A 26324-nucleotide genomic window follows, 5' to 3' on the forward strand; every position below is an offset into this window, starting at 1 on the left:
TGAACAGAAACAGACCCACCAGAATGAACATGGGAAAGCTGACACTTTGTGAAAAGTGTAACTAATGTCCCTCAATAATGTCTAACCCAACGATGCCAGACCCATTGCTATCAAGTTACCTGAATAATGTGTCTAACCCAAAGATGCCAGACCCATTGCTATCGAGTTATCTGAATAATATATCTAACCCAAAGATGCCAGACCCGTTGCTATTGAGTTAATTCCAACTCATAGGGGCCCGAGAGCACAGAGTAGAACTTCTTCAGGGGTTCCAGGGTTGTAAATATTCATGGAATCAGGCTTCCACCTCTTTTTCCTGTGGAAGAAATGGTGAGACCGACCTTCCAGTTAGCAGTGGAGCGCTTAACCACGTGTGCCACCAGGACTCCTTATAATCCGCGCTTAGTGTGCTAGGACAATGTTCTCCAACAACACAGTACTTTTTTAAGATGATCTCAAAATGATGTCTCAAGGAGACCTACTGCTATCGGGTCAACTCCAACTCCCGGAGACCCAATCTATCGAGTTGGTGAGACTATAAATCTTCATGGGATCAGAAAGCCGCATTTCCCACGGAAGGGGCTTATGCTTAGCTGCCCAGCATATAATCCACCAGGGTTCTTAAACTGATGTCCAGAGAAAGATTAATGAATTCTGAGATCGTCGTGGCCTTTAGCCGACAACTTTAAAGATAACATATTGTCTAAATTCAGATCACCCCCTCTGTGCTCTGCGATAGCCATGGATATCTTTGCAGCACATATAGATACATATGCAGAAATGTCCTTTGTCATACGGCTGTAAGAGCCCCAACAAAATGATTTTTATCATAGAAGAAGTATCCTTTGCCAAGCCTATAGGTATTCACACCCATTTGGCTTGTGTGGCTATCTATCTATGTATCCACCCCTCCCCCATTAGCTATTGTTACCACTGTGATTGCAGGACTGGGCATCTAATAGTGTTTCCTTTGTTGCCTTTAACTCTTGTGTTCCTCCAAGTATTTTATTTTGCCTCCATCACTTGGTACTGACATCCTCCTCATCACCACTTACTACCTTTAGACATGTAGCTGATTAAATGGTGACTTCCTTCACGAAAGGTCTTAAGACTTAGAGCCCCTGTGGGAGCACCATTTGCCCATAAGAGATTCCCTTCAAGCGTGATAGTCAAAGAGTCTGTCGTTTGGGGTGATAGTTTGTAATCCCTCCTGTCCCTAAGAATAGCTCTTATGATCGACTTTGCAGTTGTTCTCATGTGTCTAAGAGTGTATCTTCACACTCCTGATGAGTGTGAAGTGGAACCTGCCAACTGTTGGAAGAACTGCTCTTCATCTGAATCGGAGTGTTCCCATTCTCCGTGTGCACCGAACGCCACCTCCCAGTCAACCAGAGACCTGCCTGCCACTCCAAAGAAGCAGCGTGTTTCCCCTGGGTCTTGAGAGGAAATGAGCACCTGAAATTTGACTCACACTGGGACCCTTGTAGATCTGATAGATACAATGAGGGCGACTAAGCTGCAGCTCATCTTCATGAATAAAACACTTTATAAAAATGAACCTAAAACTGGGGCTTGCGAGGCATTTTTCCAGATGGTTTAGCCTATCTATGTGTGGATGTGTTTTGTTTTTTAACATTAAACATAGAAAACTTGTACATTTTCTCTAGTTCTGCCAGTGATAACATGGAACTGTTGGTAAGGTGACTCAGTAAGGTGACATGACTTCCTGAACTCTAGCCCCCAACACCTCGTCTTCTATAGACAATGCCCTTGCTTGTTCAGGTCAAGACTGAAGGGGAATCTACTTAAGTGGCAGCAGATTAACAGAATGTTATCGAATCTTGGCAACTTCTGTGCTTACCTTAAAACCTGTACTTTGAAAGGGATGACTCATCTGATGGAACACATGTCATACTGACAGTACTGCTTCAAGAGGTCAGAATCACTGTCTCTTTCCCATTCCAAATCACACGTGGAAGGAGTTCAAGAGAAATTCAGCATTGCTAGTAGCAACGAAAGTCAGAAACAGAGACAATAGCATTAAGGGACAGGGCTGTGGATACAGACATCAAGAAAAGTCCGTACGAGTGTGGAGGAGGGCTTAGTCGGCATTCTGAGATGATGCTCGCTGGGAGGACGGTTGCTGGCGCTTTCTCTAGACAGTCGCTCTGGATATGACTCTTGTTTGTAAGGCTTGAAAGGTAAGAATTCTCAGGCTTGGCCTTTGAAGACAGAGTTTGTCTGATAGTCAATGCCCCTCTCTACCACGCAGAGCGAAACACTCAGAGGTTGCCCATGCAAGATTTTCCCCAAAGCTGCTAGACAACTACTTTACCCCGGGAAGCACTGCAGTGCAAGACAATTGAGAACTCAGTTCATTCTACCATTAAACACTTACCAACTGCTTCTCCACTTGTCATTCTGCGATGGCCTCCATGTTTCTGTGATGCCCAGGTATGTCAAATCCCAGAGTGCCCTGCATTGGCGGACAGGCATAGTGGAACTTCCAGACGAAGACAAACTAGTAAGAAAAGCCTGGAAATTGGTTTCCGAAAATTAGCCAAACAAAATCCTCTGGATCCAACAAAATATTGTCCGGCAGAGTGCCAAAAGATGAGCACCTTCGGTTGGAAGCATCCAAATGACACAGGGGTTGCAACAGTGGACAAGAACACCCAATAATCATGAAACCAGCACAGGCTACCAAGCAACGTTTTATTCTGCTGTGTCGGGAGGCGTCTCTTCCACACTGGGTGGTTTCAAACATCTAGGTTAGCAGTGAAGCCCGGACCACTACCACCATCTAAGAACTGTTTAGGGGTCCCTGAGAATCTCAAATGGTCAAGCACTCAACTACCAGCCAAAGTTGGGTGGTTCAAACACAACCAGAAACACCTCGGAAGATCTGCTTCCCAAAGGCCACCACCCTGAAAACCCAACAGAGCCCTTACTTCTACTCTGCACATTCGGGTTTACATTAGTCAGCATCTACTTAATAGAAACTCACAATACCAAGGACGTGCTAGAAATACTTACGATTGAAGGTATGTTATGATTGCATTTTAAACCCATGCCACAGGCTTGATTCCAACCCTCAGTGAAACCTTATATGGTCTCCAAAGCTGTACATGGGGGCAGATGCTTCATCTTTCCCCTGTGAAGTGGCTGGTAGGTTTGAGCAGCCGACCGTATGGTTAGCGGTTCAAAAACCAACAAACCAAATAAACCTCCCTGCCATCGAGTCAATGTTAACTCATAGCAACCCGATAGGGCAGGGTAGAACTCATCTTTCTCCCTCAGAGCAGAGGGTGGTTTTGAACGGTTGACTTTATGGTTAACAGGCCAACATGTAACCCACTAAGTGACACAGGTTCCTTACGGTTAGCAGTTAGGAGCTCATGTAAACAAGTTTTGCCATTAATATTACTAACAGCCAGATGAGCTAATGCTTTTAATGCTCAGAAATTAAAGTATATCCTTAAGATTCTTAGAACAGGGAGCAACTAAAGTTAATGGAGTCAGATGAGCAAGGATCTCTGTGGAAGGCGAGCTGCGGGCCAGAGGGTCCGTGCCCATGCAAGTGGGAGGCAGGCTCCTGAGCAAAGCCACACTCAAGTGCGACCAGGTCTTTTCCCTCCCTGCCCAGAGCCCGGTCTCCATCAGCTTCCGTGGATTTGTCTGTCCCAGGGAACACATGGCTGGCTCAAGAGAAGAGGCGGGAGGGGGAAAAGTCAACCTAAAAAATAAAATCAGGGTGACCTTAATGGGAGGAGTCCTCCTGGCTGCTATCCACAAGGTCTGCAGTTCGAAACCACCAGCTGCTCCTCAGGAGAAAAGACTGGGCTTTCTACCCCCATAGAGAGTTACAGTCTGGGAAATCCACAGAGCAGTTCGATCCTGCCCTGCAGGGTCGGTAGGAGTTGGCAGCGAGTTTTGTTTTGTTTTTCATGGTAAACAGATGGAATGCCAAGGGCTCCTTTCCTTGACAAAATCACTACCGCTCTTCTCAGCCCTACTGAAAATCCCTCCAACTACAGGCGAAGCCTTTCATTTGTCATCCAGAAATCAAAGATTTAAAAGGGAAATCTTTGGCTTACATAAAGAATGAATGTGGATGAATCTCAGTGCTTGTACAATGAGGAGTTGGCCCCATCGCTCATAAAGAGATGGGCATCAGATTCCTCCCAGGTCTGAGAGGAGGACAAAGGAAGGAACATTACCCCGATGTGCAGACTTCACCAGATTGGATCATAATTATCGTCTGCTGGGTGAAGGCAGTGACCACCTGTGTACCAGGCACTTCTGTCGCATTCTTGCCGTGGCTTTTAAAGACCAGTTGACAGCAGATTTCTCTATCCTGTTGGTGCTGATTTCAATCGAGGTTGCGCTTTGCCAAGGGGTCCTCATGATAGGCTTCATATTTCACACCCTCAGACAAGACATCCGTCCTCTCCTCGGAACGTGGAGGATGCCCCTCACTCTCTGACCCAGCACAGCAGCGAGCCAGAAGAAAACCTTGGCATGATAGATGCTGGGATGCAATTCCATTTGCAAAACACAATGTGTGTGTTTGCGAGTCAGAATTAACAGATAACATTGTGTACAGACTTCCAGATTAACATGTTTATAACATTTTGAAACATGTAACATTGTATTCAGCTTTCAAATACAAAAGAAAAAAGCCAACCTGAAAATATTTCTGTGTGTTTTAAAATAACAGATGAAGGCAGAGTAGATAGAAGTGGAAATGATGGTAAAGAGAAAAGCGTACTTTGTCCAATCACAGCATCTAATCCGAGGTGAGAAAAACAGATAAGAAATGGAATTCAGACACACTGGATGCCTGCAACACTCCCCGGGGAATTTCATCTTTTCAAGGAACTGATCGTTCCTGAAGCCAGAGAAACGAGTTGGGAGAGAGCAATTGTCATTTGCTATTTAAAAGGAAAACAAATGCATCGTCATGGAGTGGATTCTGACTTACAGTGACCCTCTAGGCCAGAGTAGGACGTCCCCACAGGGGCCCAAGACTACATCTTTAGGGGCCAGACCGTTCTCTAGCAGAGCGGTTAGTGGACTCAAACTGTTTACCTTGTGGTTTGGAATCGACAGCTTTAACTACCGTGCCACCGGCAGGTAAACAACATTTGCGAGAAGGTGTTTTAAAATGTATCCCTCCCCCTGAGGTTAAACCCCATTGACATTCACCGGAGGACTGGCCTGTGGAGCCCCACTTGGGGGTGAGTAGTGGAGCGGGCACTTGCCGAGCTCTGTTCTGCAGTGTTGGGAGCGGAAGCTCATCACCTCACGGGACCCTCCTTCCCTCGCTCGGGCGAGCTTAGAGCAGACTTTGCTTTGGAAATGATGGCACTGTCGCTTAGTCAGTTACAGAATCAAGCCATTCCCATGACGGGATTCATTTCTATGGGAGTCAAATCTTAAGATTCTAACGAACGGAGGGAAAATCTGTTGTCATGGAAACCAGTCCTATTGTTACTAGGCTGGAGCTGCCAGGCACTTGCATAGAAACAGACGGACAAAGATGCTAAGGGGAACGAGAGAGAAACTAGGCATGGCTTAGATCCATTTTTCTGACCACTATTGATAATCATTATTAATTTTATGTGGGGTGGAAAACAATCTGTGAATACTGGGTCCTTACAACAATACTAAGAGAAGAAAATCTAAGGAAGGCTTCTAGAAGCTACTGAAGCTATTCAGAAGAGCTCCTCTTTTTCCTATGTTATTGTTGGTGATGGTGTCATTGAATCCATTTTCGATTCATCACAACTCCATGTGGAAGCTAATTACTAGAAGAATAAGAATAGCCGGTAGTGAGGCAACGTTATGCTAAAGATAATTTAATTCCTTTGTGTTCTGGCTGTGTAAATGGAGTGTGAGGACCGTGAGAGCGGGCATTGATGAATTCAAGACCCAGACAAAAGGACAGACTCATGGTTAAAGTAAACCGACCAAGCATCATCTGCACACAAGTTGCTTCTTCCTTCAAACTTAGGGCACGAGTTTCCCAGAAGGAGCATATGTGTATGCCATGCTTCGTCATCTCCACACCATCCTAAAAGACAAACCCTGCAGAGGACTGGTGAAAGGTATGGGGCGGGGGATGTGTCGTGCTGTTTCTCGCTCCACAACGTGTTCCTGCTGGAAAATTGCCATTTTTCAAAATAGGCATAGATTTCCTCCTAAAAGACCTTCAAGCAGACATGCCCTTAAAATACCAATTGCATCATTGTAGGAGGACACACAGACAGAGTTGCCTGGTGACTGGACCTCGGGTGCAGCTGGGTATCAGCAACGCAAGACAAGCTGACAACCCAGCCAGGGGGCGGGTCTAAGGCAGCAGCAGCCCCTGAGGTTTCCAGAATCACCTATTAAGGAAAACTGAGTGAAATATTTCATTCGTCAGTTATAAATTGCTTAAAAGAGTGATTGGAGTTTCATGGTTATCTGTTTAAATCCATAGGTCCAATTTTTTTAAAAGACCAACTACATTGTGTGGGGTCTTAATTAGCAGAAATTATTTATATGTTTATCCTTTGGGGAGAAAGGTCCGTTTTCTTTAAATGCACAAATTCAAAGTGTACAGCTCTGTAAACTTTTGCATCTGTATGGATACATTAAATACCACTGAAGGGCAGATCAAGAACATCTGACCTCAGAGAGCTCCCTCATGCCTCTTGTCAGTCACTCTCCTGAGTCACTGCCACTCTGACTTTGACCAACATAGACTAGTTCCACCTGCTCTTTTTTTTCAGCAGTTATATTGAGATATGATTCACAGATCATACACTTCCATAATTCCATTGTATTCTAAGAGTTGTATATGCATCACTACAACCACCTCCGCAACCTCTTCCCCTGCTATATCCATTATTTGCTCCCCATTTCTCTTCCACCACCCCCTGTCCCCCAGTAAGCCACTCCACCTGCCCTTCTTGTGCTTCATAAACTGGGAAACAAACAAAAACACGAACAGCAACGAACAGACAAAGAAAAGACCACTGGCAATGTTGAAATAACCCAGAGGGGGAAACAAACCTGTGCTGAAATAAAATAGCAAGAACTATTTAAAACTAGAGCAAGTCCAAAATGGGTCAAGAGGGAGATCAAATGACCAAGTATCACCTCATAACCTCATTCCATCTGCCATTTTCAAGTTTACAATGGTCCATCTAATATCATTATCCACGTGCCTCAACTGTGGGGGAGGGATCCAGCAGAGGCCTAGTCCATGGAGGGACCCTGCAGATGGATTTGGGGCTCCCACTGCCATCCCGAGCTTTCTGAAAATGGGGTGTTCACAATTTTAGCTCTGCTATCGTTTCCTCCTTTGGATATGGAGTTTGTTATTCATCAGCCTTGGGTCACACAGGCTGGTGTGCTTCTTCCCCGTGGGTTTAGTTGAGGCCTCACTTAGATGGCTACAGGTACCACCTGCTTGCTTTACCAGTTTGCTGTACACCCTTATCTTCAGTGATTCCGTCATGAGGGTGAGCATCGAGCTCCCACCTGCTCTTAAACTTCATATAAATACAACGTGCACTTTCTGGTGTCTGACTTCCTTTGCTCAGCAGATAGTTCTAATTCAGCTAGGTCTTGCATGTGCCATTTGCCTGTGCTTTTTCAAAATGACTTAGAAATTGTCCACCATTTGTTTATCTATTTTACTGTTGATCGGCATTAGAGTTTCTTTTGGCTTAACACTATTAGAAATACACTTGCTAAGAGCATTTTAAAACTACACCGGTAAGGACTTACACTGCCATCGAGTCAAGGCTGACTCATAGTGACCCTGGAAACCCGTGTAGAACTGCCCCTATGGGTTTCTGAGACTCTTTACAGAAGTAGAAAGTCGCATCGTTCGCCTGAGGAGAGGCTGGTGGTTTTGAACTTCTGGCCTTGTAGTTAGCCGCCCAACGAGTAACCATTATATCATCAGGACTCCGTGGTGTAGGGGAGGTATGTCTAACCTTCTTAGAAAGCACTGTTTTCCCATTTTCTCTGCCACTGTCAATGCCTAAGGCTCCCATGGCCCCACATCTTCGCTAGCAGTCAGTAGTGTCGATCTGGTGGGGACACGGCTTCACGTGCACTCTCTTTTTAGGAAAGATGTGCTAACTGTATCGAGGTTTGTCTTCAAGCTCAATGGCTTTCTCGAATCTTCTCTCACTGCCATCCACCCAATCCTGACTCATGGTGACCCCATAGGACAGAATAAAACTTCCCTGGGACCTTCTGCGACTATAGAGCTACACTGGAGTAGAAAGCCTCATCCTTTTCACTTGGAACAGCTCGTGGTTTCCAACTGCTGACCTTGTGGCTAGTAGCCCAACCCATCACCCACTACACCACCAATGGGCTTAGAGATGAAATTTTAAATGGCAAGTATTATGATGCACGTTTCCTAGTCTCTCTTGTTGATGCTACATCTTTACAAAAATGGAACTTTTCTAAGACAAAGAATGCATTCAGGCAAGCTGGGATTTCAGGGCCACCTTGGGCTGGTGACCAGAATAGATTTAGGTTAGAAAGTACCACTTTGACATCCAAAAGTATCCATTGGTTTAGGCTTCTAGACTCAACAATTGCCCCCTTGCTCTGAAGACTCCCAAAGCTACTACTCTCCACCCCTGTTCTTAGGAAGCAGTCGCCTGATCGGGCAGCTGCCCACTTGGTGGTCTGCCAGAAGATGATTGAACTTGCTCAGTGTGACGGAAGTTTCCGTCTGTCAGCAGGTCAAGTGCCTCAAACACATCACCGGAGGATGAAGAGAGCTGAACGGCTAGTTCTTAGCCCTTAACCTCAAAATGAGTCGACAATTGGCAAGGAGTCAAATTCTTTATTTCTTTTTTTGGTCATCACCTTGATTTCCATGTATAGCTCCTCTAGCTTCAGAGGACAAGCAGGAGGTGCATATTCTAATGAGGTCGACAAAACAACGCGAAGCAGTCTGCTCTTTGGCAAAGTTAGTGAGCATCACGCTCTCAACTGATTGCACCCGGGGACTCAGCATCGAGGTGCAAAGCCCACCTCCTTGTACTGTCACCCGTCCCTGTCAGGGAACTCTGGACGTGTCTGAGAAGAGAGGAGCATTCCATGGGGTCCTAGGAAGGAAAAGGAGAAAGACTGACCCTGGCTTTCCAAGCTCTGTCTTAGGGCAGTGCTTCTAGTGGGCACCATATTACGAGGACTGGGTTTCCAGCCTAGCCGATGAAATCATGGTCCATGACAATGCAGTTTTACGACGACGTACCGTGTGTGCCAGCACAAGTCAAAAACGGATTGCTACCAGGGTTCGGGTGCATACATGCATGGGTTTCTTCCAAAGAAGGTGTGTTTACAGGGATCTCTGATCAGCGGATGGCTAGAGACAAATCCCCTCCGTGCTACAAAGCAGCTTCAACACGTCTGTGGAACAATGGAATGAAGAGAGCATGGATTTTTTTTTGCAATGAACTTTTTGAAGTGCCTCGTATCCCTGCTTTCGTCTCCGCCAGGCTCCTTCATGAGAAAGAGAAAGAAAGGCAATCAAGCCACTGCTTCTGAGATGATGACGGTGGGGTGGGGGCTTCAGCTGGGTAATCCTAGGAGATTTCCTCAGGAGACAAAGCATGATGACAGGGGCTATTAAGGGGAAAGTTTTAAGGAAATTAAATGTTTCATGGGCGAGGAAAAGGCCATAAGAGCTGCAACGAGGAGTTACTTTTCCTCACGAGGTGCTTGCTCTTCTGCGAGAGTACATGAGGCTGTCTACACGGATTTTCTTAAGAAACCTTACTCCAGCCGCCATACAGCCCTTTCCGACTTATTTTTCCTCCTGAAACTTAAAGAACGTTTCGAAGCATCACATTTGAGACCTTCGAGGATGCTGACGCTGCCTGCTTGCCCTGTTGTAAAATGGAGAGGGCGGGATTCCGAGGAGGAAGGGCGGAGAGCCCGGAGCTCTGCCTTCAGAAGCGTGTTGATCTAGATGGAAGCGACATCAACAAGCCATAGCTATTTAATTAAAAAAACAACCCAGAAATCTCTGTTGGAAGACATACAGCCAGAATGTTCCATTATCAGGAGGCGCCAGTCTCTAACAGTGGTTCTCAACCCGTGGGTCGTGACCCCTTTGGGGGTCAGATGACCTTTTCACAGGGGTCACCCAATTCATAACAGTAGCAAAATGACAGTGATGACGTAGCAATGAAAATAATTTTATGGTTGGGGTTCACCACACATGAGGACTGGATTAAAGGAAGGTGGAGAACCACTGCTCTAGAGAAAGGCATCACGGTGTTTGGGAAAGTAGAGCCAGGGAAACAGAGGGAGCCCTGGAGGAGATGAGCTGACACAGTGGCTGCGGTCACGGAGGCAAACCTAACAGTGACCATCAAGATTGCACAGGGCCCGGCAGTTATTGTGTTCTGTTGTGCACAGTGTTGCTGTGAGTTGGAACCAAACTGGCTCGACTGTGCCTAACATCAATAATAACATGGTTGTGTACCAGTACTTTTGACTCACCCTCATATTTCAGATGGTTGTTGTCGGTTACTATCGAATCCATTTGAGTTCATGATGATGCCGTGTGTGCAGAATAGACCTACTCCGTCGAATTTTCAGGGATTTGATTGTTGGGACGAGGACGGCCAGATTTGTCTTCTAGGGAGCAATGAGATAGATTTGAACCTCCAACCTTTGGGCTACAGCATCTTCAATTATTTAGTGAAAATTCCTTATATAGAGAACCACGATCTTCTATTTAGAACAAGCTAAATTCTATTGAAAACTAAAAGCTCAAAGACTTCAAATCGATTTTATTTCTATTTGATTATAATTGGTTCCTGGTAGTAGCAGTCAAGCTGAATGCTCTCCAACCTGGAAGACCATGGCAGATCAGTGTGGTCGTGAAAGCAATCGGAGGAAGCAGTAAACTAACTTTCCGGGAAAGGGCACAGAGGCTTCCTGTCAGGGCTGGTGTTTTGGTGAGGTGCCAGGGTGACTTCCAACTCATGGTGACTCATATCCAACAGAACAGAACCCTCCCTGGGCTGCTCTTTTCTCACACCCATTGCTATGTGCACGACCTCACTGTGTCCATCAATCTCCTTGAAGGTCTCCCTTGTTTTCACTGGTCCTACTTTACAAAACCTGATGCCCTTCTGATAACATGTCCAAAGCACATGAGACACAACGCACCCTCCACTCCTCTAAGCACCCTAGCTCTCTAGCACAGATACAAAGGAGCTCAATCCTGCAGTTCATCTCAGGATGCAAAATCCAATGTTTACAAAATGGCTTAGCCAAGACATAGTCTAAGCCCGAGACATATTTCTGATCCTTCCTTGTAAATCCTTGGTAACAGCCTAACAACATGTGTACCAGAACTTGGAATCTCCGTGGAAAGGCATGCACTGAGACAGCCTTGGGCTGAGTGCTGTTGACCTACTGGCCTGTATGCCAGATGCTTTAGGAACGCCCCACACCTTCAATCTTCCACTGAATTCTCTCGGTGCTGCCAGTCCCAGAGGAAAACCCGCTGAGACCTGGCAAATCAATTTTATCCCAAGAAGATATGCATTTTAGATGAGGGGACTCCCCCTACCTCACCACTGTGCCCTGAGGCTTCTTCCATCTCATGACTGAAAAACACCTGTCACGGTGATTTGCATCTCCAGTTTGAGAGTTTTATGTCCATGGCAGAGAACCATCTTAAACCTGACGTGAACAGGTAATACCTTGTCAGTTGATCCCCCTCTGATGCTTGCTGGACCTGATTTGACTTTCAGCATTTTCTGTATTTTTCTTTTATTTTTGTTTGTTCATAATAGGGTGTATCTCAGAGGTGTTATGTCATTCGAAGTCACCCTCTTGAAGTTGTGTTATATGTTTCTCTGTGTTTCAGTATACGAAACCCAGGACCGATGAACCTATAGGACAGCAAGTAGAATAAACATTTCTGGGGGTGGAGGGATACAATGAGGTGGGGGTAGGGTAAAAGGGAGGCGATGTGAAAAAAGGATGTTTGCAAACTGATTGTGGTAGCAATTGTACAATTCTGCTGGACATGACTGAACTATGGAGTTATGTATGTATTAACTCCCAATTACTAATAAATCCCCCACCCCTCCCAACCCCCCAAAAAGTGCAGTGGATAGGGGCTTTGCAGGGTACCTCTCGGGTGCAAACTCTGGCCAGAACTGGCTGTGTCCTGCTGGGAGTGCAGTCACTTCTCATTTTCTCGGAGAGGTAGAAATGCAGCGGAGAACCAGGGATGAGCTACCTTTCTGCTTTGGGTTGTTAGACTATCTGAGGCTTACATGTTGGGCTGCTAACTACACGGTCAGCAGTTCAACACCAACTGCTCTGAGGGCAAAAGAGCAAGCTTTCAACTCCCGTAAAGAGTCACAGTCCCAGAAACCCCCAGGGGGGAAGTTCGCCCTGTCCTGTAGGGTCACCATGAGTCAGCATCCACTCCTGGCAATGAGTGAGAGCTTCCGTCTCATCAGAAGGACTGTGGGTGGTGGGGGGGGGGGATCTTATCATTTCTGTCTGTATTCATTAGTTTTGCTGTAGTAACAAACAAACTCCCCCCAAAATAAAATTCCAGTGGCTTCTAAAATAAAGTTGTAATTCTCACCCATATTCTATCATAGGAGGTAGTGTGGAGTTCTGTTCTACGCGACTTCCCATTCTGGATGCCAGAGATCCCACTGTGTGGGACATGCCATTCACTGCCACTGATGGTGAATCTCTTTTTCCAACTCCTTGCCCAGTGGTGGCTTAGGGTAGCCGCAAAGAAACACTTTGGGGAGAATATACACCATGAAAATTGGCAAACACTACAAATAAAGATGTCCTGTCTTATTTGTTTTAATCAACATACCCCTGGATGTCTGTGTAACGAGAAAGAAGAAAGAGCGAGCAGACAATCCCCAATGCCTTGTGGGCCAAGGTGATAGGAGTCCAAGGCAGGAGCTCTCGCTACAGGAGCCAAAGCAAGTCATAGGGCAAGGTGAGGAGGAAGCAGCCACTGTGAGCAACACGACACTCTACCTCACTGACCGCATAACTGCAGGCAGCCAAACCTCACGTTGGACATGTGGTATGACAAGCTATTTTAGTGGCATACATATATTTCAATATCATTAAAATAATAAAATGTTAATTATTCATAATATATCAGACATTTTTATAGAACTTTAAACACATGATTTGATATCATTCTCACCCAGCCTCCTGAGGCAGATACTGTTATTAATCCCTGGATACAGATGAGGAAACTGAATGTGTTGCAGTACAAGATTACATGGTAGCATTTTAGACTGGGTTCCCTGGACACAGACTTTGCATTCATTGTTGGGGGCTCTCAGGAGTTCTACTGTAAGGAAGAGAGGAACCCAGACTTGAACCAAGGGAGAAGCTGACCTGCGAGAACCTCAGTCCACCCTTCAGGACATTCTGGAGCTGAGACAGCCCTGTAGAGTTGTCCCCAAACAAGGGGAGGGGACCTCAGCTAGTCACTGGCCAGAGACACCCACGGACAGAGCACAGTACTGAACAAGGCAGTTCCCCGTGGTCACAAACAACTCCGGTTAGTATGTCATCCGCTTATATTCCCAGCAGCAGGAAGAAGGCGACATCAGCTTAAAGAGGGCCTCAGGGCAGATCGCCACAGTATCTACTAAAGCAGGCATTAAGGTCCATGGTCCCACAGCTAGTAAATGGCTAAACTTGAAGCTCAAGTTCAATGAACTAATTTAGTTCCTACTATCTGACTAAAAAATGGTGTTTCTGGTAGTGTTGTATTAATTAAAAGTCAATGAAACAGGATATTTGGCTCTGAATTATTTGTTAAGGGGCAAATGTGTTTGCTTTTGATCTGAATGTCAACGCGTATGCATTCAGGTCTAGTAATGAGCAGGGGGACAGGGGCTCACATGTAAGAGTGTTTTATTCAAAGGGAAAAGTCCCTCTTTCTCTCTGCTCAGGCACCCTAGTGCTCACTCCCATGGCTTGGATCTGTCTCATCCTTTCTTCCCCCTATATTTATACCCATAAACATATATGGCTGGTTCATTTGTTTAATATGTGATAGCAGATCTGGTTGTGTAATGGGCTACATGTTGTGCTGCTAACCACACATAAGGTCAGTGGTTCAAGTCCACCAGCGGCTCTACCAGAGAAAGATGAGGCTTTTTGCTCCCATAAAGATTTACAGCCTGAGAAACCTTCAGGCGGAGTTCTGCTGTCCTTTAAGGTTACTAGGAGTGCATTTATTGGTGGTGGTGGTTGGGCTGATAGTCAGAGGGTCAGTGGTTCAAACCCACAGCCTTGGAAAGCAATGGGTGCAATTCTGCTCTTTCCTACAGGGCCTTGTGATTCAGAATCTTCTCTGTGACCGTGAGTTTGCTTGGGGTCTTGGCACCAGTTTAAGCAAAGAAACTTTCAACTGTTGATGCCCCGTATTTATCTTGAAAGTTAACCTGGGTCAGAAGCCAATTGCGATAAACAGCAGTTAAGCAGACCAAGCCAGTACCTACCAAACCCCCTCTGACACTAGCCTCCCCAAAGCTAAAATCTTCCCCATGCCCTACTGAGATATGGCATACACACATATCCAGACCCTCACACATTCACACATGCAAACATCTACTCAGATGCACTCACACACATACTCACATGCATACACTCATGTGTTCCCACATATATGCACATGCATGCACTCACACACAAATACACACCCTCACATACATTCACACGTACTCACATACTCAGAAATCTTCACATTCATACAATTTCACTCTCACATTCATAAATATACTTACCTGCACATACTCATATATATTTACATACACACTCCACAGACACATGCTGTCACACTCCCATATTCACACACACACACACACACACACACACACACACACAGCTCCAGGCCCAGCTGTTCTGTTTGAAGTTCACTAGTTCACTGCTGTTCTCTGCTGGGCTTAGGGATAAGGTCAGCCCCTCCTCTGTGACCTCCCGCCCATCTGAGGACGGTGAGCAGGGGGCTGTGGTAGAGCCAAGGTCTCTCATACCAGAGAAAGCAGAGGAGCGAGCTTGGCCCGGAGGAAGGAAGGTGCAAGCAGGAACATAGACACCTGAGCTGGGAGAACTGGGCCTCAGCTGGATGGGTCCCCAGATAGTTAATAACCTCAGCGGGATTTACTGGATTCATTTACCTTGTTCCACCCCAAGCCCCACCCCTGCCTGAGATCTCAAGCCAGATGAGGCTGACTGGACACAGCTGCCTTGAACACAGTGTAATGCTTCTGCCCCTCTGGCCTGGGACCCCTCCCTTCACTACATCGTTCTCAAATCCACTGGAACACTTTATTCCAGGGTGTGGGAGGGGCAGAGAGATGGGGTTGGACATTTCATAGGCTAACCCTTCAGGCAACAGTTTGCATATGACCTGTCCGTTATGCATAATCAAAGTGCTGAACTAGTCCCCTCGTGTCCTCACCAGTCCAGTTTTGGTTTGACATCCTCTCGCATGGGTGGGTAAAGGAAGGCCACTCTCTGGGGAGAGAGGATGGAGCCAAGAGCATGGCTTTCTGCTCAGACTAGGTTTGTGTCCCAACTCTTCCCATTGTGCTCTGTAAAGCCTTCATTCAGCTACGGGTCCTGGGGGAGCCTCTGCCAACTGGCGAGGTGGTTCTATGGGTTAAATAAGATAGATACACATTTGAAGCACCCCTCGGGGTTACTGATTAAGAAGCAATGAGCAACATAGTGCAGCGTTTAGAATTGCTTGCCTCACCTTCCAATGATGCACTGCCCGTGAGAATGAAAAGTCCGCGTCACTTCAAGAGACTATGTTCACCCAGGCATCGAGGACCACTTCCCTCCTGTGCTTTGCATTTGTCTTGGTCCCTGGGCTGAAGGGGAGGTGGGCTTTTGCTCAGCCCTGCCGCTCAGCAAAACCTGACCAGCAAGGACTATGGAGACACACAGGCCATGCCCACGTCAGGGAGGGACAGAGGGAGGTCGGCTTCTGGGCCACGGAGTTGCCACTGCTGTCTGCAGCTTCACTGGTCTTTTTTATTCTTATTATGAATCATTTTGTTAGGGGGCTTTTACAAGTCTTATGACAATCCATCATTCAGTTGTATTGAGCACACTTGTATATATGTTGCCATTGACATTTCCAAAACATTTTCTTTCTACTTGAGCCCTTGGTATCAGCTCCTCTTTTTTCTTCTCCCTCCCCCACTTTCCTACCCTCATAAACCCTTTACCAATTACATATTATTGTTGTTATTTCCTGTCTTACTCTATCTGTTGTCTCCCTTCACCCACATTGCTGTTATTCATCCCCCTGGGGGGTGGGAGCTGTATATCCAATCTTTTGCCCCCTTCCCCCTTCACCGTCTTATAGCAACTCCTTTGACCTGTCCACTACCTGTATCTTCAGATCCCAGACAAGCAGGAAGCTTCCCCTTTACTTGTCTCAATTGGCCTCCATTAAACATTCTACTCAATGCAGGGGAAAGAGCGAGATGGAGGAATTTTGGGGATCGGGGATGGAAGTTGTGGTTGTCTCCTCTCTGGGTGCGCTCAGCAGCCTGCCTGGGAGCCTGGGGGAAGTTAGGAGTTTCTAGAGAAAGACTGAATTCTTTACCCATTTGCTAACCCTTACCTCACCTCACCTCACCCCGCACCTCGGTAATCACTTCTGGACCCTTCTCCATAACCACTCCCAAACTGAGGCCCGGAGCTCCTGTGACCTGCGGTCCTCGGGGGAGGTCAGGGGAGCTGGGGCTCATTGCAGGTTGAAGGGGAAAGGAAGGAGGAGGCAATGGTCTTTGTTTCTCACCTTGACGTTCTGAACAACTTGCTGGACTTCTTGGAGCGTTGGGTTATGTAGAGCAAACTCGGGTGGGCTTCTGGGGCTACACCGTTTCCTCTCCTCACTCAGCTTCTAGTCAGGAGACGTTCTTGGAAAATTAAAAATACATAGCCAAGAAAGCTGAATATCAATGCTGGGCATCGCAAACACCACTTAGCACCTCTGCCTCCCGCCCTCTAATGACTGTGCATACAACCAGAGATGCAGAAAGGAAAACGCCCAGTAAGGATCTGCAGCTTCAGTGTTCTGGTCCAATTGGCCAGGGATGCCCAGTGTTCCTGAATACAAACCATCTCTGTCAGCCCAGAGCAGGACTAGAAATGCTTCAGGCAAACAAAGCCGATCGATAACTGCGTTCTTCTGCATCAGATGTAATTTGACACGTGGTCAAAGGCTGTCTCTTACGAGTGAGGCACATATCAATCTTGACCAAGGACAGCCTTTCTGAAGATCAGTGGCTTTCGAGCACGTCTCGGGGCCTTCTGCCATTTCCACCAGCAAACAAAGCCGAAGGGATCGGTGTCTAGATCTTCCTCAGGAGATGCAGGTCTTTTCCAAATGCCAGTGTGGCCATTAGCCAGGAGAAGGCATTCTTGGCATTAAACAGACACACAGAGTGAGGAAATCGGCGAACAAATGCACATTTGCGGTCTTATTTTGCACATTGCTCTGGTGTGAAACCCCAGGAGCGGCGCTCTTTGTCACTATTGAATTATCTTTCTAGCGGAGCCGTGCTCAGTCAGCGATTCTCGACGTGTCGCCATGGCTCAGGCTTACACAGACACAGTAACTGCGAGGCTGGGACACATGAAATCACATAAGCCCCGTTCCAGGAAGCCGAACAATTTTGCTTCTGGAATCAAATCCTCAAGATTATAACAAAAAGAGGATGAAAATATTGGTGGCCCCAGCAAACCGTTACTGCTTCCAGGGGGGGAGGGTAGAGTGTGGCTGTGAACCCTAAAGGAACATTGAGAAGCGTGTTTTCCTGCAGCTCTCCCCCTTTGTGGCCTGCTGTTCCAAGTGAGGATCTCTTCCTTCAGCCTATTAGCTCCTGGAAATAGTTCTTCAAACCTTTTACCCAAATTAGGGTGCAGCTGGGACACAGGGCGCAGTAAGTGAGCATCCCTGTCAGCAGCTGTAGACTCACTCAGTGCTACTTCTTACCCACTCATGTCCGTCTCATCCCTCTGAGCCTGAGTAACCAGAGCAAAGTGCAAGCCATCAAAGCTTGTCTCCAATACACATCCCCTTCTGGGAATCCCTGCAAACCCCCCGCAGTGGGTTTAGTAGTAGGGTTTGTACTCAGGAAGGAAAGAGAGGAATCAAAGCTAATGACCGCAACCTGGAGTGGGCACCGTGCACCAGCAGTGCTCATAGGACGTGATACAGAGAACCTCGTGCAGAGCCCACAGCCACCAGAGCCCTCGCGTTATGGATGGGTGACACTACGTGTGCAAGATTGAACAGCCAGGAACCAGTAGCATTAGGAACAGAACCTTGGTCTTGATGAGTCCAGAGGCATTCCCTTACCCACAGCCCTTCCTGGCAGGAGTTTTACACTCCTGAATGCACGAGACCCCCATGGCAGCCCCGCCAAGAGGTGCTCTTAGTGCCCTTGCTTTGTCAGCTGGAGTAACGTCAGCAGGGGTCATTTTCCAGGGGTCAAGATCTGGATCCTGCCCAGCTGGCTTCCAACGCTTGTGTTCTTTCTACCAATCACACTGCTCCCATCAAGCATTTTGGTGTACATGTTCTTAAAGCTTTTTGCCTAATGAGGCATACGTAAGAGAAAATGTTTTCATAAAGTCTAAACAAGGGTAAGATCCTGACATCTGACTGAAAGAGCAAGGCAGATGAGGCATCGTGTTGGCAGGAAAAAGAGTGGACTGAGTCTTCAAAGAACGCCTGTGGGAAGGGAGTGTCTCTCTTAATTTAAAGATGAGAGGTGGGAGGTTGTGCCGTGGCTTACAGAAGTGGGAGCACTGTAGCTGGGAAGAAGGCGATGGTACAAGTAACAAACAAAAACAGAACTGGGACTTAAAAGGGAGTTAATTTTTTTCCACATAACAGAAAACCGATGAACCAGGGACTTCAGATATTGGTCAGCTGCTGACAGATGCTATGGAGAAATATTCTTTCTCTTTGGATCACTCCATTCGTACCGTATTGGCTGTGGTAGTTCAATATTGTCCCTAGGCACTGTAGGGGCAATCGTGTGGTTGCTAGATGACAGCTTCTCAGAGTTGCAGCCTTTGTATTAGAGCTAAACCCATCAGAGACCATTCCTCTCTGCCCCTTCGCCTGCCTCCTTGTCGGGAGGGACTCTGGGTCTGCCTCCTGGGCTGGCCTGAGCCCGGGAGTGGTCAGTGCCCGGCCATGCTTCCCCCAACCTTGGCTTCAGGTGACTCTGTACTCACCGCCTGGGATCGCCCTTCTTCCTGCTCCCACTTTCTGTGTCACCGGCCTGCAGCTACGGGAGTCTGAAAAGGGCCCAGCTAGCATTGGACTTACGAACTTGAGGTGAACCGAGCAAGGGTACCTTCCTGATGTAAAGCTGCTTCTTGATAGCGGGTTCTCTGACGCTTCTCAGACCTTGTCTCCCCGAAAACAACCTTGTTGCTGCTTTGTGCACTTACAGCTGTCGTGGCTTCCTTCTTTCTCTTCACAGAGCCAGCTCTCGCAGGCGCTCAATGGGCTGTCCGACAGGGCCAAGGAAGCCAAGGAGTTTCTGGTGCAGCTGCGAAACATGGTCCAGCAGATCCAGGTATCAGCATCACCTGATAGAGACAGAAACCCAGCCCTTGTGGGTTAATATGTGAGGGGATATTGTATGGATTATGATTTTTTTCTGTTTATTTTTATGCTCTGAGGAATTCCTATTTATGTTTTTCTGCCATATCTCATCTAATCCATGCAAACGCACACCCGGGCCAGTTTCAAATACCCCCCCTTCTGGGTATTGAAGGAGCCCACTGGTTAAAGCCCTCAGGTGTTAACCACAGGTTGGCAGTTTAAACCACCCAGCTGCTGCGCAAGAGAAAGACGTACTAGTCTGCTTCCGTAAAGATTGCCATCTTAGAAGCCTCTGCGGTGGTTCTCTTCTATCCTAAGAGGTTCCCTGTGAGTAGAAGGGACTCGGGCAGCGGGTTCTTGGCCTTTGAGGTGGGGACAGTAAGCCAGAAATACACCCTCTCGTTCCCGGTGTCCTACCTTCCCACACGCAGGTCCCAATATGCTGCTGAAGAGTATTTAGAAAGAGACCTATTTCTTGGCGAATTCAAGGTCATCTTGTTGACTTGTTAAAGCCCTTTATGTCACTCAGACTGTCTGGCATACCCCTCACCCCCGTACCTTGTAAAAATTGTCTTCTTCAAGTTTTAAAAACAAATCACATTTTTCTCGTTTGCCTTTCTTTCTTTACTTTCCCCCTTCCCTCGTTGTCCCATAGTATTGTTTCTCCTTCTGCTTAAATGCTTAATTTCAAGGCTTAAATACTTAATTTTTTAGCCAAGCTCTCCTGGTGCCTCAAATTTCATATTACTTCAACTGAACACAGTGACCATGTAAGAGCTCATACATTCTCCAGTCACCGCTGAAGGGGAGAAGCCATACCATACGTGAGATGCTGAAATAATGACCCTTAGCTTTGTTGGCCATTCTAATGTTTTAAGCTGTGCCCCTCAGAAATGACCATAGCGCTGGCTTCCAGGAACTTGGCTTTCTGGTTTAATGCTTACCCTCGGTCAAGGATGAATTGGCCCTTTAAATGGAGGCTCCCTTTGAAGCATTACACACTGGTTCGTTTGCCTCTCTTTGGCCTGTGTGCTCCTGCTAGAGCCCCCAACTCCCTAACAACCTCACAGCACTGCATCTCCGTCTGCTTTCCAAAGCAACCGGGTTTATCCATCAGCCCGGTCTTTGGTTGTTTCAGCACAAAATATCCAGCCCCCAGCTTGGCCCTGCCCTTGCCTCTTGATCAGAACAGAGCTTTCTTTCTGCTCTAGCCAGCTAAGTCTGTAACAGAGTCAGCACTACCCTTCCACAAGTAGGCCCCCACCCCCACAGCCCTGGCATGCACGCATACTGAATTACCCTGCCCTGGGCACAGATGCCTCCCGGTGGGATTTCTCTGAGAACTCTAAAGCAATTGCTGGGAAAACCAAACCAGCAGTAGAAGTAATGACTTGGGCACACGCTGTACCAAGAAGAATTTGCATTTGAGAATACCTACTAGTGGATCCTCAGAATAATTCTTTAGGACTTTTAGAATAGAAGAACATTTGATAGGCCAAGTTATTCCTACCCGCTTTCTTGCCAGCTCCAAAAGCAAAGCTCACCTTTTACTCAATCGGATGCTGTTTTTTAAGTGCTGTCAGCGCTTAGATGAGTATTATGGATTGAATGATGTCTCTCCCCTCCCCCATGCAAAATGCATGTTATGAATCCTAAACTCTCTGCATGCACTTGCAATTGGGATTTGGGATTGGGTTATGTTGAGGATGACGGCACATTGCTGGCAGCATCTGATGAAGAGTGGCTTATCAGAGCACTCACCCCACAGACCGCGTACTTGTTTATAATACAGCGGTACAGTGCAATCTTGCTACCCGTAAAGCAGAGCCCAGTCCAAATAGGTTGCTGGTAATTCACCAATTATCATGCAACACATATCACCACTAAGACTGTAAGAGGACAGCTTTTGTTTGCTACAAAGTAATGTTTAATCAGATTATGGCTTATGAATCAAAATGGTATAAGTGGCTCTGTAAGGGTTACCTTTCATGCTCACAACCCAGGGAGAAACTTCAAAGAAGTGACTGGTATTTGCAGATCTAAATCAAGTAGAAATTTTAGAGAGCGCATTTAAGCACCCCACGGAAGCCCCAGCATTCATAGAACACGTGCTTACTTTCCTCCCACAACTATGGCTCGTGTCTGTTGTTGTTGTTGGATGCCATTGAGCTGGTTCCAACCCTCCCAAGCCAAACACCACCGAACCAACTACCGCCTGCTCCAGGCCCTCTCTCCACAGTCCCTGGGCTGCAGCCCGTGGTTGCACCGGTTGTGTCAGCCCATCTCATGGAGGATATGCCTCTGTTAAGCTGCCCCTCGACCTCGCCAAGCCTGGTGTCCTTCTCCAGGGACTGTCCCCTCCTGACAACCTGTCCAAAATACACACGACCAAGTCTCCCCACCTTGCCTCTGAGGAGCACCCTAGCCGTATTTCTTCCCAGACAGATGGGGTTGTCCTTTCGGCAGCCCACGGTACTGCCAATATCTTCTCCAGCACCATTCAAACGCGTTGATTCTTCTTGCTTGAAACGTACACCATGCTTCTTAACGACCTACCTGCATTCACAGTGCTTTCTGCCATAATATGAACAAGGACTTTCGCCTGTGTTGTTCTTGAAAGCTTCTTTTGTCACTGGCTTACTGTTTAATATGGAAGAGTAGAGCCATTCTTCCCTTGCTTCCCTGCATTTAATGTCACCGTCTTTCATGCCTCACCCAGGCCCCCTCCTACCTGCCTGCGTAAAGGTTGCTCTGTGCCTTACCGAGCTGAGCATATACCAGCCCTCAAAGGGAGTTAGGTTCAGCTCTGCCAACTGAGGCTCTCTTTTGCTTGACATCATTTGAACTGGGAAGGTAAGACTAGACACATGAAGTCAACTAGGTATCCCTTAGAGCGCAATGTGAAGTGCAACCGTGCCATTGTAGAATGGAATTGTTCACAGCTACTGTCAAAGGTAATGCTCCTTGTGCATTCTGGGCAGGGTGCCCTTCATTCCTCTCGCGGGTCTGCTGAGGCACGCAGACCCCTTGCAGCTGAGCTGTGCCCTCTCGTGCAGGAGAACAACGTGGAGTTCGAAGCCTGCCTGGTGGCCCAGTGCGACGCCCTCATCGACGCCCTCAACAGAAGGAAGGCCCAGCTGCTGGCCCGCGTCAACAAGGAGCACGAGCACAAACTGAAGGTCAGAGCTGCAGTGGCAGAGCCAGCATGGCCCTGAGCGGGCTCCCAGGGTCATGGTGGGCAGGCTGGTGGCCAGTGGGCTGGCTAGGAAGGAGCAGCCACACCCCTTCCTCCACTGTTCCCTCCTTCGTTGACCTAACAAATGGGGGGGGGGGGATCCTGGAGACTGATCTGCACAGAGGGATGATAATGCTAAAAATAAACAGATGGCTTGTTCTCGCGAGGCTTAAGTTCAATGGGGATAGATCCACGGTAGTAAAATCAGTAGCATCATGAGGGATGACGGGAACACCAGCTGAGGCAGGCAGGTGGGAGAGGGGCCCTGCGGGGAGGCTGGAATTGGAGAAGGGGCTGTCCAAAGAAGCCGCGTGTCTTCGAGCTGGGAAATGGAATCGAGACTTTCCGGAGAGCACATAGCACCTGGAGCGAACGCCGCAATCGGACAGCGGTGCAGACCTTTGTCATCACACAACTGGATCCACGATGAAGAGCCTGGGGCCTGGTTAGCTAAAGAGCTGCTCGTCCGGAAAGCCACTGGTTGGCACCCATCGTCCCAGTAGAGCAGGGCACTGCGCTATGAGAACACGGCAGAATGGGAAAGAAGGGGCAGCAGGGGGAGACCCACCAAGGGGCACACAAGAGAGGTCCACAGAGATAGTCAGGAAGCATGCGGGTGGCTACCAGGGGGCAGGAGTGGGTTAATGTGCAGCATTGACCTTGCATTAGCGTCGAGGGAGAAGAAATATCATAAGCCATCTGTTGGAATCTAAGCAATCAACTTCACGGAGGTTTACTAGGAAACAATGTGGTGAGTGAGCAATCTTAGGAGAATGGGTGGCCAGCAAGTGACCTAGGAATCAGCAGATAACTCTTGTCACACCATTGCCACCAGGTGGACTCCAGCTCACAGTGACCGCATTGGACAGAGCAAACCCATTCACAAGGGTTGACTGGAGCTCTTTCCAGGAGCGTGTCATCTGCTCTCTCTCCCAAGGAGCGACTGGTGGATTTGACACTGACTTTGCACCTGGCAGCCCAGCTCTTAGCCACTGTAGCAGGTTCCAAAGGAGCCCCAGTGGCGTTGCCAGGTCAGCGCTGGACGGCTAACCACAAAGTCAGTTTTTCACACCCACGCACCATATGAGGGGCGAGAGATAGGGCTCTCTGCTCCTGTGCAGGTTGATAGCGTCTGAAACCCTAGACAGGGCGCTGTGCATCAGAATTAACAAGTTCAAGCAGGACCCCGTCCCTGAAGAATGGATAAGCACCCAGTTAGTTCTAAAAGAGTGTGGATCCAGAATGCACACCAAGGAAGAATTGCAAGAATCAAGAACTCAGACAAGACAGTCTCTCTAAAAGCAGGGCCCATAGCACCATGCGTGAGCAGACCCAGACCAGGGCAAAACACCCATTACCAAAGAGGGTGTGAGGCTCGGTCAAGAGCAGCGGGCACTCTGGCCATCCTGACCCCTGAGCAAGTTGCTAAGTCTTCAGGTCTGACTATTCTGAGCTCTGGGACCACCATGAGACCAAGGGACAGAGGATTAATAAAGGCAAATATCTTCCTCATCTGAAGAGTCCCTGCTACAACATCCACGTGGGACTTCTCAAAACACGTCTGGATCCATATGTTGCTCCTTCCTTCCTCCTGAGTCAGAGCAGTCTTTGATTGGGAGACAATCTCAACTTCCTCCCCAGTCTCTGTGAACTGCCCTGCTGTCACTCTGAGGGGACTGTGGAGTCAAGGCGAGCAGGCAGCCATGCTGTGACGCTAGGGTCAAAGCCATAGTCATTTTCAGGAGCTGCACGCGGGATGGAGTCTGCTGACCTGGCTCCCAGCGCGTCTCTGCCAGGCCTCTTTGACGTGACTTATAAGAGTACAACAGCACAGTCTTATCATGACAAGAGGCAGCAGGGCCCTGCAGGGGGCATTTCAGGGTCAAGAAGAGTGCATGTCTTAGCGTTGGAATTTGAACCAGAAGAGAAAAGGGCTTGGGCTCTAATAGTCAGAGAGCCCCAGGCTGTTGGTTTGGGGCAGGGTGTCAAAGCTGGCCACCCAGCGCTCCTTCCAGAGTGGCCAGTATTGTCTTCAGGCTCACCGTAGAAGAAGTTCAAGTCCTCAAGCGGTACCCCACTCCGCCATGGTCTGGGAGCCTTCAACTGCAGGTAATGAAGAAGACATGGACCTCCCCACTGAGAGAGATACCCTTCACTACCCACTACCCTTCACTACCTACTACCGTTCACTACCCACTACTCTTCACTACCTACTACCCTTCACTACCTAGTGCCGTGGGTAACTCATAAGTCTCCGATGATGGAAATTCCACTTAAACAGCTTCCCGAGCTTGTCCGTTTCCAGCCCCTTATCTAATGTCTATGATCAAATTAGTTGGTTCTGAATTTCTGAAAGGGCCATTGGCTATGTCTCATGACATCGTATGTGGTAATTCCTAAGAAGAGCATAAGTGGGGCCCAAAACGTTCCCTGCAAGTTTACCATGTGGATCTCGATCACGTTGATTTACCTGAAACCACGTGGGAAATAGATCCACTTGACAAGCATTGTCCTCTAAGATATCTTGGATGGACACAGTGGCTGCATCAATGGGCTCGGGCAGAGGAACCATTGTGCCGATGGAGCAGGACCGGGCAGTGTTTCCTTCTGCTGGGCACAGGGTTGCTGTAAGTCAGAGCCAACACAATAGCCCCTAGTAACAACAACAACGGGGTAGAACTAAATAACGATTTCTTCTAGACTCATCTGATCTGGTTGAAATCTAGCAGCACTACGAGATTTGTTTCTGCAATTGCCTGGCTGGGAACATACAATAACCATCCTTCATGGTCAACCTAAAGTGTTAATACCAGGACTGGCCAACGTTTGGGGACACTTTGCTTAAGGCAGCAGAATAAACTTTTAATGCAGGGTCAACACCCTCATTCCTCCCAACAGCTCTATGAGGGCATGATTGTTGTTAGGGATCATCAAGTCGTGTGCCACTGACAGTGAATCTGTGTGCGACAGAACAAAACACTGCCCAGTCCTGAGCCACACTCACCACCGTGACTGTGTTGGGACCCATTGTTGCAGCCACTGGGTCCATCTCCTTGAGGGTAGGCATCTCTTTGGCTGACCCTCACGATGTCCTTTTCCAGGGACTGGGCCCATAATGTGTGAGACAAAGTTTCACTATTCTCGCTGCTAAGAGACATTCTGGTTGTACTTCTTCCAAGACTGATGTGTGTATTCTCCTAGTAACCCATGGTCGTGTCGCTATTCCTTGCCAACAACACTATTCAAATGAGTCCATTTTTCTCCAGCTGTCCTTATTCATTGTCCGCTTTTCCCATGCACATGAGGCAATTGAAAATTCCATGACTTGGTTCAGGCACACCATAGTCCCCAAAGCGACGTCCATACTCTTTCAAATGAGAGCGGTCTTCTGCAGCAGAT

At 47.7% G+C, this 26324-nt stretch overlaps 1 protein-coding gene across 20 annotated transcripts in view; it reads left to right on the forward strand.

Moving 5' to 3' along the window:
• The window catches only part of TRIM9 (tripartite motif containing 9), a 125323-nt gene that overhangs the window by 49894 nt on the left and 49105 nt on the right, over positions 1 to 26324 (forward strand). For 16 of the 20 annotated variants that reach the window (XM_075530870.1, XM_075530875.1, XM_075530872.1 and 13 more), the window contains exons 2-3: positions 19566 to 19661; positions 22747 to 22869. The exons of 3 other annotated variants lie outside the window; for them this stretch is intronic. In XM_075530870.1, coding sequence (XP_075386985.1) covers positions 19566 to 19661; positions 22747 to 22869 — 219 coding nt within the window. The remainder of the gene's footprint in view (positions 1 to 19565; positions 19662 to 22746; positions 22870 to 26324) is intronic. One more of the 20 variants, XM_075530883.1, reaches the window with a different exon arrangement.

This window comes from Tenrec ecaudatus, chromosome 14, assembly GCF_050624435.1.
Source record: "Tenrec ecaudatus isolate mTenEca1 chromosome 14, mTenEca1.hap1, whole genome shotgun sequence".
NCBI lineage: Eukaryota > Metazoa > Chordata > Mammalia > Afrosoricida > Tenrecidae > Tenrec > Tenrec ecaudatus.